General features: G+C 45.8%; 1 protein-coding gene across 4 annotated transcripts in view; it reads right to left on the bottom strand.

Annotated features, from left to right (window-relative positions):
• CLCN3 (chloride voltage-gated channel 3) overlaps positions 1-11,290 on the bottom strand; it is an 89,095-nt gene extending 77,805 nt beyond the window's left edge. For 2 of the 4 annotated variants that reach the window (XM_005209791.5, XM_005209794.5), the window contains exons 1-2: positions 11,089-11,290; positions 298-473 (exon numbers count right to left, since the gene is read on the bottom strand). In XM_005209791.5, the coding sequence (XP_005209848.1) occupies positions 298-457 (160 nt within the window). In that variant the 5' untranslated portion in view covers positions 458-473; positions 11,089-11,290. The other 2 variants (XM_005209792.5, NM_001193003.1) reach the window with 2 other exon arrangements.
• Between the last annotated feature and the right edge of the window lie 1,653 nt (positions 11,291-12,943).

Below are 12,943 nucleotides of genomic sequence, written 5' to 3'. Positions count from 1 at the left end.
TGCAATTAAAATAAAAACAGGGACTTCCCCGGTGGTCCAATGGCTAAGACTCCACGCTCCCAATGCAGGGGGCTCAAGGTTCAACCCCTGGTCAGGGAACTGAATCCCATATGCCGCAACCAAGAGTTCACATGCCACAGCTAAAGATTCCACATGCTGCAACTAAGACCCAGCACAGCCAAAGAAATAAGTAAAAATTAAAACAACAAAAAAGCCATCCCAAAACTTAACCTCAATAAAACAATGCCTAAAACAATTCATGATGACAAATATTAAGAGCTATAATGTCAAACTTACCCACTGCTGTGTCACCATCTAACAAATTGTCATCTTCAGAAGTCTGGAAGTCCATAATAACACCTGCCCCGTCTAAAAGCTCCTCATCACTACTCACACTGGTTATACTGTTGTAGCTGTTTCTACAGTAGCCTCTATGGAACAGCTGCTCAGACTCCATTTAGCTGTCTGGTTATCTGAAAAAAAAAAGTGGGGGGGGGGAGAAATGGCTTTAACATTTTCCCAACATAAAATAAAAACCATCTACTTTAACAATGTAAAGAAAACTTCTGATCTCATATTAAAAAAAATACTAACTTCATTACTGTAACAATAGCTAACTCTATTGGGTTAAGTCTTTGGGGATCATTTAATAATTCTATTCTCACTAAGCAGTTGTAAAAAGGAATGAAGAACTTCTTCAGGTAATGGTATAAAGTAGTCTCTCAGATCCATTGTTTCAAAACACAAAGTACAGAGAAGTGTTTACAATATACTATAGTATACGCAAGGGCTTCCCTGGTGGCTCAGATGGCAAAGAATCCACCTGCAATGCAGGAGACCAGAGTTCAATCCCTGGGTCAGGAAGATGCCCTGGAGAAGGGAATGGCAACCCACTCCAGTATTCTTGCCTGGAAAATCCCATGGACAGAGGAGCCTGGCGGGCTACAGTCCATGGGGTTACAAGAGTTGGACACGACTTAGCAACTAAGTGACAACCACAGTATGTGTGGGGCTTCCACCCAAAGAAAGGGGGCTGTGATAGAGGCTGACCTGCAGCACATAGCTGGCTGTGTGTGCACAGACCACCTCTGGAGAGAGTTCTAAGAAAGTTGCCCACAGGAGAAAGGGACAGTGGCTGACGCACCAGGTATGAACGGGAGACACTACGTACCTTTTGGATATCTCACCAGGTGCCAATACTAATGTTAAAGTAATGTCATTTAAACATCTGTAAAATTCCATTCTCCTTTCAACACTTTAAAATTTAAAGCTTCAAAGCCCATAGTCAAATATCAGCCATGAAAATATGGTAACAGGTCACTATCTGCATTTCTTTCCATAAGAGAATTAACAAGCAAGAACATGTTTTCAAGGCTCTTACTCCGTGCTTTAAGAACAATGTAACTCCTGAATAGCTTGGTGTTGTAAATCCATCTACCTACGTGCTCAACATCAAAACAAGTGAGCAAGATACCAGCAAGAGGTTCAAAAGGTTTAGGGGTGGGACTTGAAAGCTATAATCGCAGGAGCAGTTCATCCAGTAAACCTGGTAAAACGAGATTTGTCAGCTCTGTCACGATGAGCACACACGAGTAAAGGCGAGTGGACTACGCGTGGTCCGCTTTCAGCGCTGGAATCTAGCGCACAAGACTTGAAGGTCAAAACACTCTCCAGTCCTCAGGATATTTTCCTCTGGCCAGGTGGGGTGGGGTGGGGGAGAAGTAACCTCTAATTAAAAATTACGGGGTCGCAAAGAGTCAGACATGACTGGGCAACTGAACAACAACAACTTTTAAAAAGATGTATCAATTACCTAATTTAAAGAGAAGTTAAGAGAAGGTGGAGCTGGAGAGCTCTGGTCTGAACATCTTACGCAGTAAGTAGAACATAATACACAGATAACAGTGATCAGACTGTTGACTTAATCAAGCAGGTAAAAAGAGAGATGTATTCAGTGTTCAATAAACAAGGCCTTTCGACAACAGTGCTAATCTGGTTGTGGTAAAATAACCAAAAACTAGCACCTAAGTTACAAAGAAAATCTTAAATATTTACTGCTTTTCAACTTTACTGATGTTTCATGATTACCTCTACCAAAAATGGTCTATTATACAGAGATCTGTTAGAATATATTAATTAAAACAAGAGTTTTATTTCAAGGTAAATGTTAAAATAGTATGAATATAACTGTTCATACTAAGAACTTTGCAGTGTCCACAAAGGTGATAAAATTAAATATTGTGGCTCTTGAGTAAAGAACTAAAAGTTTTTTTTTTTTAAAAAAAAGCATTAACAATTCAAAAGTCATTTTCATTTTGATGTAGCAAAGCACGTCCACTAAGGGTTTGCAAAGAACACAGACACTATTCTTCACTTCTTTACGTGACGGTCACACTGGAAGCGCTTAATACTTGTGATAACATGCGTCAATGGACATTAATTTGCTAGAGGCTGTACAACACCAAGAAATCGCGCTCAAGTAAAACTGTGTCCTGGGCCCTCCATTAGCAAGTTCCAACACAGCTCCTCCATTTTGTCCCTGGAAGTCTCTCAAAAACTGTTAGTGATAACTTGTAACTTAACCCTTTCGCAGTGTTTAAAAAACTTCATTTCACGAACACCTCTGATACATCTAAACTTCACAGCTTTCTTTGTAACAAGAGCAACCAACTCTGTTTCAAAGTTTGTTAAAATCAGGTCTGTGTGGGTTCTTATTTCTATAAATTCAATAACTTTAAAAAACTATTCTTATTAACCCAGAAACCTGTAGAGCTGAACTGTCTGACCAGCAGCCACTAGCCCTGAAATATGGTTCTAAGGAGAAGTATCTACTGGATTCCTGTGATTTCATAAAAAAAGGAATGCCAAATATTTCATTAATAATTTTATATTGATTCCGTGATGAAACAAATGGGCTTTCCCTAGTGGCTCAGCAGTAAAGAATCTGCCTGCAATGCAGGAGACACAGGTTCCATCCCTAGGTCAGGCAGACCCCCTGGAGGAGGAAATGGCAACCCACTCCAGTATTGTTTTCTTTTTCCCTACTCCAATATTCTTGCCTGGGCAATCCCATGGACAGAGGAGCCTGGCAGGCCACAGTCCATGGGGTCGCAAAGAGTCATATAAGATTAAGCACGCACGTGTCTGCTGAAATAATACTTTACATATAATGGGTTAAATAAAATATATCATTAAAATTAATCTCACCATTTTCTTTTTAATATGGTTACTAAGAAATTGAAAGTTAAACATGTGGCTTGATTTGCAGCACAGGTGTTTTTATTGCACAACACCGCTATAAAATAGTCAAGAATCTATGAAAGCATAAAGTAAGTACACAGAAGGAATCTGGACACCAGTGTTTAACCGCTTCAGGTTCTAAACTCCATCCCTAGGCTTGATCACAAAAGGGTATTTAAACCGTAATACAGCAACTGAAATTCTGCATATAAAAAAAAAAAATGATTACTACAGTCTTATTTTTCCTTTTAAACTGTTAAAAACATATTCAAAACCATTTCAAATCATTTTAACAGACACAGTGACTTGCGAGTATACTCCTATAGAGCTATGAAGAGTAGAGCTAATCCGAGAAAAGTCCCCAGGGAGAAAACTGGTTCGCTGCAGTGACTTCCTCAGTGATCTGTGCACCGTCACCCTGGCCCTTCGCATCTCTTCTCTACCCTGCAGCCAGCATGATCTTTTCCCAGGGCAGGCCTGATGCTCACCTCTCCCCATGCCATGCATTAAGGCCTTAATCACTTCTCACCACGTTTTGCCAGCAAAGTAATCAACACAGCAGACAAGCCCGTGCAGCCAGGCCTCTCCCGCCTCTCCCAGACATACACCCTCCTCTGGGCCCTACGAGGCTGCCCCGGTGCCTGCCCAGGCTCAGCTGCTCCCTGGGCATGGAAAGGGCCCTCCCCTCTTCATGGAGGTGACAGTCCCATGTATCCTTCAGCTCTTACCTCAAGAACCCTCTAGTCAGTGAACAAACTCTCCAGCAGAGTTTATATGTCAGGCACCACCCTAAGCACATTACAAACTCATTTAGTATCTGTACTAACCACAACCACAGCCCCAAAGGCTCTACTGTCATCCCCATTTCACAGGTGAGGACACTGACACACGAAGAGCTGCAGTAACCACAGCAAAGTCGTGTGCTGTAACGAAAGCTGCCTCAGCACCCGTCCACCTGGGCTGGCTGCCCCAACCAGGCCCAGTGCACACGGTGAGTCCCCCGCCTCCCCTGACGGCACACGCCCCAGATGCAGTGTCACCCTGCTTCGTGGGATAACTGACGGCTGTCTGCCCCCCGGAAGGCAGCACAAGGCCTGGCCGCGCCCATTTCTGCACAGCACCATGTGCTTAAGAGGGCTTCACTTTTTTAAACTTTTTACTTGGAGACAATGGAGATGAGATGGCTGGGCAACATCACCAATGCAATGAACATGAACTTGGGCAAACTCTGGGAGACGGCGAGGGACAGGCTGGTCGGCCTGCTGTGGCCCATGGGTCGCAAGGAGTCGGACACGACTGGGCGACAGAACGGCAACGGTGATTTTGCACGCAGCTGCGGTAAGGAATTCAAAGAGCTCCTGCGTCGCCTCCCCTGAGCATCCCCAATGGTCACGGTGTGACACTGACACAGGGCCTTCCCTCACAAGGACCCTCCTGCTGCCTCTACAGCCACAGCACTCTCCTCCAGTCCCCCAGCACCGCCTCCTAACCCCTGGTGACCTACAGCCCGCTCTGTATTTCTGTAACTCTGCCACGTCAACAGCACTGCACGAATGGAGTCGTGTGGTCCACGCCTTTGGGGACGGGTCCACTCGGCACCCGGCAGGGCTCTGCAGAGCCGTCCGGGGCTGGGGTCTGTCAGCAGTCCGCCCCTCTTTATGGTGGAGTCGTGCTCCGTGACACACACACCACGGATGTTTGTTTAGCCATTCACCTGTGGAAGAACATCTGGCTCTTTTCCAGGTTTGGGCTATCACAAACAAAGCCACAATAAATACCCATGTACAGATTTCTTTGTGAACTTAAAGTCTTCATTTCTCCGGGATAAAAGCCAAGGACTGCTATTACTGTGCCATATGTTAACTGCATGTCTGGCTCCTAAAGAAACCGTCAATTTAACATCCCTCCCTACGATGTCTGGGTGAGCCTGGTTTTCCACATCCAAGCCGGCACTCGGTGGTATATATGTTTCACCATTCTGACAGGTGTGTTTTGGTATCTCATGGTTCTTTTAACGTGGTTTCCCTAACAGCTCATGTTGAACATATTTTAAGTGCTTACTTGCTACCTGCATATCCTCCTCAGCGATATGACTCTTCATATCTTTTGCCAATTCTAACTGAATTGTTTTCCTTCTGAGTTTCATATTTTAGAATATGTATCTTAGATACTAGTCCTTTGTCAGATGTGTTGTTTGCAAATATTTTCTCCCACTCTGTAGCTTGGTCTTCTTCTTTCTAACAGGGTCTTGTTTGTTGTTTAGTTGCTAAGTTGTATCTATTCTTTTGTTACCTCATGGACTGTAGCTCACCAGGCTCCTCTGTCTATGGATTTCCCAGGCAAGAATAGTGGAGTGGGTTGCCATTTCCTCCTCCAGGGCATCTTCCTGACCCAGGAATCGAACCTGTATCTCCTACATTGGCTGGTCTATTCTTTACCACTGAGCCATCAGGGAAGCCCTTTAACAGGGTCTATCATGAAGCCAAAGTTTGATGAAGTTCAATTTATCAATATTTCCCTGAAGGATTATGCTTTGGCATCAACTCTAGGAAATCTACTACCAAAGATTTCTCCCAAATTTTTTTCCTAAAATTTTTATAATTTTACATTTTATACTTAACTCTAGTCCAGAGGACAAGATGGCTGGATAGCACCACTGACTCAATGGACATGAGTTTGAGCAAGCTCCACGAGATGCTGAAGGATAGGGAAGCCTGGCATGCTGCAGTTCATGGGGCTGCAAAGAGTCGAACACAACGGAGTGACTGAACTACAACTGTAGTCCACGTTGAGTGAATTTCTGTATAAGCTGTAAGACCAGGCTGAAGCTTGTTTCTGGATGTGTGGACGTCCAGTTGCTCCAATGCCATTTGCCAAAAAAGTTATCTTCCTCCCACTGAATTGTTCTGGGGCCTCTGTTAAAAATTAGTTGGGCTTATTTGTGTGAATCTGTTTCAAAGATTTCAAAAAACTCTGTTCTGTTTCAGAGTTCTCTGTTCTGTTTCGTTGATCTGTTTCTACACCTACAGCAATAACACACAGTATTGACTACTGGAGCTCCTGACATTGGAGAGATTGATTTCTCACACCTGATTCTTACTTTCCGAAATTGTTTTTGTTATTCTAGTTCCTTTGCTTTCCCATATTTATTTTAGAATAGTCTATCTGTATCTACAGAATTTTCCTGGATCAGTTAACTATGGTGTGAATAACAAACTGATCTGTACTTGCATGATGTATGAGAACTGAAATTCAACGAGACCTAAGCTGAACACAAACCCACTTGTCCTCCCCCTCTCACTATCTCAGTTTACAGCACCACCATTTACCTAGTAGGCAAAGTCAGTTTTCCGAGTTACTGATTAATGTATTTGACAAACTTTTTGCTGAGCGCCCAGCATGTGCTGGGGGGTCCTGAGTAAGAAGAGGTCCCTATTCCCAAGGTGGTGAAGGTGCAAGACACACATGTAACTGCACACGGTATGAGAGGCACACAGGAGAGGGGCACAGCAAGTCCACGCGATGCCAGGAACAAGCTGCTGCCTGGGAGAGTCTGCAAACACCGAAAGAGGACACAGTGCTGCAGGGTTAGGATGGGTTAGCTAGGCCGACCATGCGGCCACAAGCTGATGAGGGGGAAAAGCAACATAATACAAACTGCTCGGGCAGCTCAGTAAGAGGTGGGGACTAGAGAGTAGCTGGGGAGGCGCCCAGAAGCAGGAAGAGGCTCTTGGGTTCTGCTGAGGAACCAATTCACTCACTCATGTCAACACATGGTAAACCACAAAGTCTTTAAGAGAAGTCACCTGATCGGAAGCGAACTTTAACAAGCCAACCTCGGCGGCAGTGTGGAGGACAGACAAGAAGGGCAGGAGACTGAAGACCAGCTCTGGGGAGGGGTCCGGGGGCCCTTACTCCAGGAGACCCTTCACAACCTTGAGTATAACACAATGAGGGCATCACTGCACTGAGTCACAGTGACATGACAGCGCAGAAAGGGCTGTAAGGACTGCGGAGGAGGCCATGTAACCAACAACACGCGAGGAAGGGAGCAGGGAAATCTAGATTCCCGCTTGGTTTCTGACTTTATTAACTGATTCAAAAGAGCTGGAAGAAGCAAAGCGTCGTCTCCTGAAGCTTACAGGACTGAACACCAGAGCGTGCTTTCCAAACGTAGGATCAAGGCCAGACTAGAGAAGGGGGTGGTGACTCTGAGCACCAGTGTGGTCCCCAGACTGCACACACTGAGCAGTGCGGCCCAGAACGGGGGGGCTGGTGAGCAGAACAAGGGAGACTGGACATGCGGCTCAGGGGCCCAGAGCTGAGGGAGGCACACTGAGTCTTCAGAATTCCAACAAGGCTCTGGGTTCTCATCAAGGGAACTGGGTAGGGCTGAGGACCACGGCTAAGCTTCCAAGGCATGTCTGTCAGCTGTCTGAGAACAGCAGGCACAACCAGAGAGGGGCAAAGGAAATTCCGGGTGTCCGCAACCAGAGAGATGAACGAGAGTCTCAGGATTGATGACAGCGGCGAGGGGGGATTCCTGAGTGACCTATCACTTGGCCCCAAGGAGCTTTCTGGAAGAAACATCGCAGGAGCTAAATGAGCAAGATACTAGTCCAAGATTAAAATGTGACCATGAATTTCAACAGAATCACTTATTCCTTTACTGAAGCAACTGTAAAAAAATAAAATATAATACAAATGAAATTTTTATTGATTGATGGCATAAATTACATTTCCTACTGTCCTCAGGGATATGACAACTTTTTCCTACAAATTTGTAAGTTTGTAAATATAACAAAAGGGGACACACGTAGACACCAGAACTGTTTGAAGAGTTCAGAGAGAAGACCACATCCCACTGTAGCTGATGATGACGAGCATTCTTTGGAAGAGATACATGACCTGGATCTTAAAAATGGGGGGAGAGGGCATTCCCTGGCGGTCCAGAGGTTAGGACTCAGAGCTTCCAGTGCTGGTGGGGACCTGGGTTCAAACCCTGGGCGGTGAACTAACGTCTCACAAGCCACCATGACACAGCTGGATGAAAAAAAAAGGTCGGACCTCACTGGGGCAGAGATGAGAGAAGAGGTTAGTCAGGTGAAGCAAAAGCACTAGCATGAATCAAGCTATGGAGTCAAGAGGGTAACAAAGACATTTACGAAAGAGAGTTATGCACAGAACACAGGTCCAGCCCAAGGTTCATGGGCAAATAAGTTTGGGTAATAAAACACACCCCCTAGAAATTTCAAGGCTAAGAGCATGAGCAAGGTTCTTGAGAAAACAAAACTTATTAACAGTTTCTCAAATCTATTTTACAAAGGATTGGTTCCTCCATCCCTTACAACATCATGAAACGTAGATCACATCAAAACATCACCGGATTAAAGAATGTATCCTGATACAAATAGTCAGTACTTACAAGAAACAACGATAATTAAACTGATTTCTTCCCAGTGTAACATTTGTTGATATTTTATCCTACTGTCCATTAAGATAGTTGCATGTCTAAATCACTGCACCTTTACTAAATGCATAACCTGCTAGAGGAAGTGGCTATCTATTCTGAAGAAAATTTCCTAGATTCAAAATATTTTTTAGATCCAGTAAAAAAGTTAAATGCCAGATGATTTTAAAAGGAAAAACACACATACAAGTATAAAGCTCAGACTATCACAAGCAAAAAGGTAAACAACCCAACAATAAGATGCTGTGGAAGACGTACACTTTGAAAGCTAATTTTCATGACTTTATAAGACAGAAACTGTTCAACTACTTCCCATGAGGGCAAGAAATATGTTTACCTGACTTCATTCCAATCAAAGCTGCAGATCAAATCTCTCTATATTTCAGCAATGCAAATGGACAGTTTCCCCATGTAGATTCACCTTTCATTTTATTCTTAACTGAAGAACAATGATCTCTAAGAATCAAAATGTATCATAGCTACTATGTTTAAATACACATGTGAAAGTATAATTTTAAAAAAAACAACAGTTTATTGAGTCATGGAAGAAGAATTTTAAAAAAGGATACTCCAGAGCTTCTATGATTTTATATTACTTTTATATTGAAGAATGAATGGACCTATGATACCATCTCTCACCCTACCTTTTCTTCCAGAATTTTGTTGAGTCTTACTTGCCTTGAAGGGCAGCAAAGTACCAACTCCAAGGAGCTGACATGAGAACTCAGATAATATACAGAACCACTTCAGAAAGATCCTGAACCACAGAATTTGCTCAGTAAATGCTAACCCTTATCATATTTTAGGTCCCTGCTGAAAAGTTTGACTAGAAACTAAGCTGAAAGTTCCACAAAGCAGTGACAGTGGCCCAGCTTCCCAGGACACTGCTCTAGCAGCTGACCCACCACAGAGATCAAACCCGGCTTCCTGAGCAGTCTGAAAATTATTACCAACAGGTCACAACAGGAAATGGAAAGCCTATCACCAACATGAGCTGGAAAACTGCCAACTCACTAACACAAAACCATAATGCGAGCAAATCTTTCCCCTGAACTGGATCTATTCAAAGCTAGGACATTTGCATATGATTGAAAATATATGCTAAAACACAAGTTCCAACTAAAGATGTAGGTACTATACATTCATATTGACCTCTTAAAATAATTTCAGGTGTTTTTCAAACAAAGAATCAGTCTTTGAAGAGTGTGGGGGGTAAGGTGTGGGAGGAGATGCAATCTGCTCTGGGTTCTGCCAATAATAGGCTGTTCCTATCAACCAGAGGTCATAAACTGCAGGCTTAATCTGAGTAAACATCTGCACAGCACACACCTGGCTTTTAAGCCCTATTGTGTAACAAAAAAACAATCAGCACTGGCACTTTCTTTTAAGGTGAAAATCAACCATCTATACAGGAGCATTTTAACTCCTGCATGTCCTCCCCTGCTACACAGCATTTTCTAGTGACTCACAAAGCAAGTAAAATAGACTGACATCAAATTATTTATGTAAAGACTCAACAATCCTTTGATTGTTGAATAAACCACATAAACCACAATGATGCTGCAGGAACTGAAATGCATGGCTCAAAAAGTTTATAGTTTGCAGAACTGAACTTCTGAATTATCAAAAAAAAACAAAGTGTAGTCACTCATAAAAAAATTTATCTCATAAAAAAGAATTTTCTTCCAAAGGAAACACAAATTCCAGCCCCTAATATGCATAAGGTGTACTTAATTGTCTTCTATGAGCTCCAGTTTTAAAATGCTGTGCAAATAAACCACATTATATAGAAAGTCAATTTCTGTGTCTACGGTGGTTTCCAGTCCAAGTTTAAGATCAAAACACAAATGCTATGTATACACACAAACTATGGTTTGATATACACATAAATTTTTTAAAAAGTGACACTGAACAGTAAGTTTATATTTGGGCAAATTTCACCAAAGTGAAACCCACAATCTCTTCCTGGCAACTACGTCCACTCTGTTCAAAGGTCTTCTGGCAGTTCCTGAAGAAAGCAGGCGCAAGCTTAAAAGAACGGTCTCGGGCCTCACCTGCCGCTGGCGGGGTCAGCGTCCCCAGGCCAACCCGTCCCAAGATCTGGATGGCGAGGCAAGCGACGCCGGCCCCGCCGGCTCCCGGCCCCCGCCCGCCGCCGCCACTCACCTCGCCGCTCAGAGGCAGAGCAGCCCCGGGGCCGCGTCCTGCGCCGCCGGCGGGCTCCGCATTTGAGGGCGGCCGGAGCGCCCAGCCCCACAGCGACCGCGACCCACGGGCTCAGCCAGGCGGGAGCCGCATCAGGTTGGAGCCGCCGGCTCTGGAGCCCTGGACTCGACCCGCTGCTGCCCCGAATCAAACACGACCGCCTTAAAGCTCACCTCCCTCTGGAGGGACCACAGCTGCAGCCATGCTCCAACTCGGAGAGAAACTGGAGCGGCCGGCCGCCAGCACCCCTCCTCGGCACCCGGCCCAACTCCGGCCACAGGCTGACGGTACCGCAGGAAGCGCTGCGGTTCCGAATCGTCCAGTCCGACCCACCGACCCCGGGAAGCGGACAGGAGCGGCTAGAGCAGGGCCGACAGGTGCGTCGGCGCCTGACGTCACCGCGTAGCCGTGAACGGCCGTTCAGCGCCCAGCCCGGTTGGAACCGCGTCGGTGCCCATTGGGCCGTGAGGGAGCAGGGGGCGGGACTTGTGGAAATAGCGGGCGGGGCTTGTGGAGGCAGGGGGAGGACTTTGTGGGAGCAGTGGGCGGGTCGTGAGGGAGTGGGAGAATCAGGTGGGAACAAGGGCGGACCTGTTGGGAACAGGGGGCGGGAGTGCAGCTGCAGGGGCGGGCCTTAGGGGTGGTGGGCAGGCCGTGTGGAGGCAGGAGGCGGGGCTCGGGCGCCTTGGGGCGGGGCCGATTGAGGTGTGACCTTTCCGAGGTGGTTGGTCACGTCCCGCAGGCGGTAGGGTCCTCCTGGTGATGACATCGCGAGAGGACAGAGGCGGCACCTGACTGCACGCGCCGAAGGGCGCTGCGCGAGCCCCGGGCTGGGGGACCTTGCGGCCCCCGCAGGCGAGCCTGCAGTGGCCAGAGCGCTGGTTCTGGAGACAGCCAGCCTGCCAGCCCATACAGGTGGCCCCGATACCGCGTCGGCACCCGGTTAGCCGTTGCGAATTCTCAAAAATGCTTGGAAATTGACTATTTTGGAAAAAACACGCAACCTGAGGAGGATTTGAATGGCAGAGCTGAATGGACTTCCTCTCGGCAAACGGTTGAGGAACTCCTAGGTGTGCCAGTGCGGATTCCAAGAGCAGGGAGGGCCGCTCAAGGACAGGCCGGTATGGGGCTCTGCGGAGTCGGGATGGCCTGAATCTCACAGGGTGACCTCTGACCTGGAGCTGGGGAGAGGGGATGGTCAACAGCACCTGGTGGCAAAGAAAGGTAGAAGGGTAAAGGCGAATGATACCCTGGTGTTACCTGATTGTAGGTAGGAGGGGGATAGGAGGGGAGATGCAGGAGTCAGCCATTGTGCCCACGGTTTTTGTGTTTTATCCCAGATAACTGGCAGCTGTTGGAAACCTTTGTTGTTGTTGTTGTTGTTGTTGAGTAGTTTTTCTTCCCCAAATTTTTCTATGAAAAGTTTCAAACCCAGAAAACCTGACAGATGAAATGAGTTCATTGAAAACTCATAAATGGTTTTTCACTTATTTAAGGTATATGATAAATACTCTAAGATTTTATGTTTTAGAAGTCTAAAGTCAACTTACAGTAACTGCATATGACAGGGAAATGTTTTAATCGTGGGCATGACAGGATCAGTCACCTAGATTCAAAAATTCTGCTGTGTTAGCTTCATTTGTATTGAGGTGTAATTTTTTTCCCCTGAAGTTTGTGACAGTAGGATGTGGACGTTATAAAACTCTACCCAGAGTTTCATCTCCTGAGAATAACAGCCTCTGGGCTTCTGTGGTGGTCCAGTGGTTAAGAATCAGCCTTGCGATGCAGGGAACAGCCATTCCATCCCTGGTCCAGGAAGATCCCACATGGCTCTCAGCAGCTAAGCCCATCAGTTCAGTTAGTCACTCAGTCACGTCCAACTCTGCGACCCCATGGACTGCAGCACACCAGGCCTCCCTGTCCATCACCAACTCCCGGAGTTTACACACAGTCATGTCCTTTGAGTCGGTGATGCCATCCAACCATCTTATGCTCTGTTGTCCCCTTCTCCCGCCTTCAATCCTTCCC

The sequence above is a fragment of the Bos taurus genome, chromosome 8 (genome assembly GCF_002263795.3).
Source record: "Bos taurus isolate L1 Dominette 01449 registration number 42190680 breed Hereford chromosome 8, ARS-UCD2.0, whole genome shotgun sequence".
NCBI lineage: Eukaryota > Metazoa > Chordata > Mammalia > Artiodactyla > Bovidae > Bos > Bos taurus.
The sequence above is the reverse complement of the archived record's forward strand: the minus strand, read 5'-3'. Positions and strand labels throughout refer to the sequence as shown.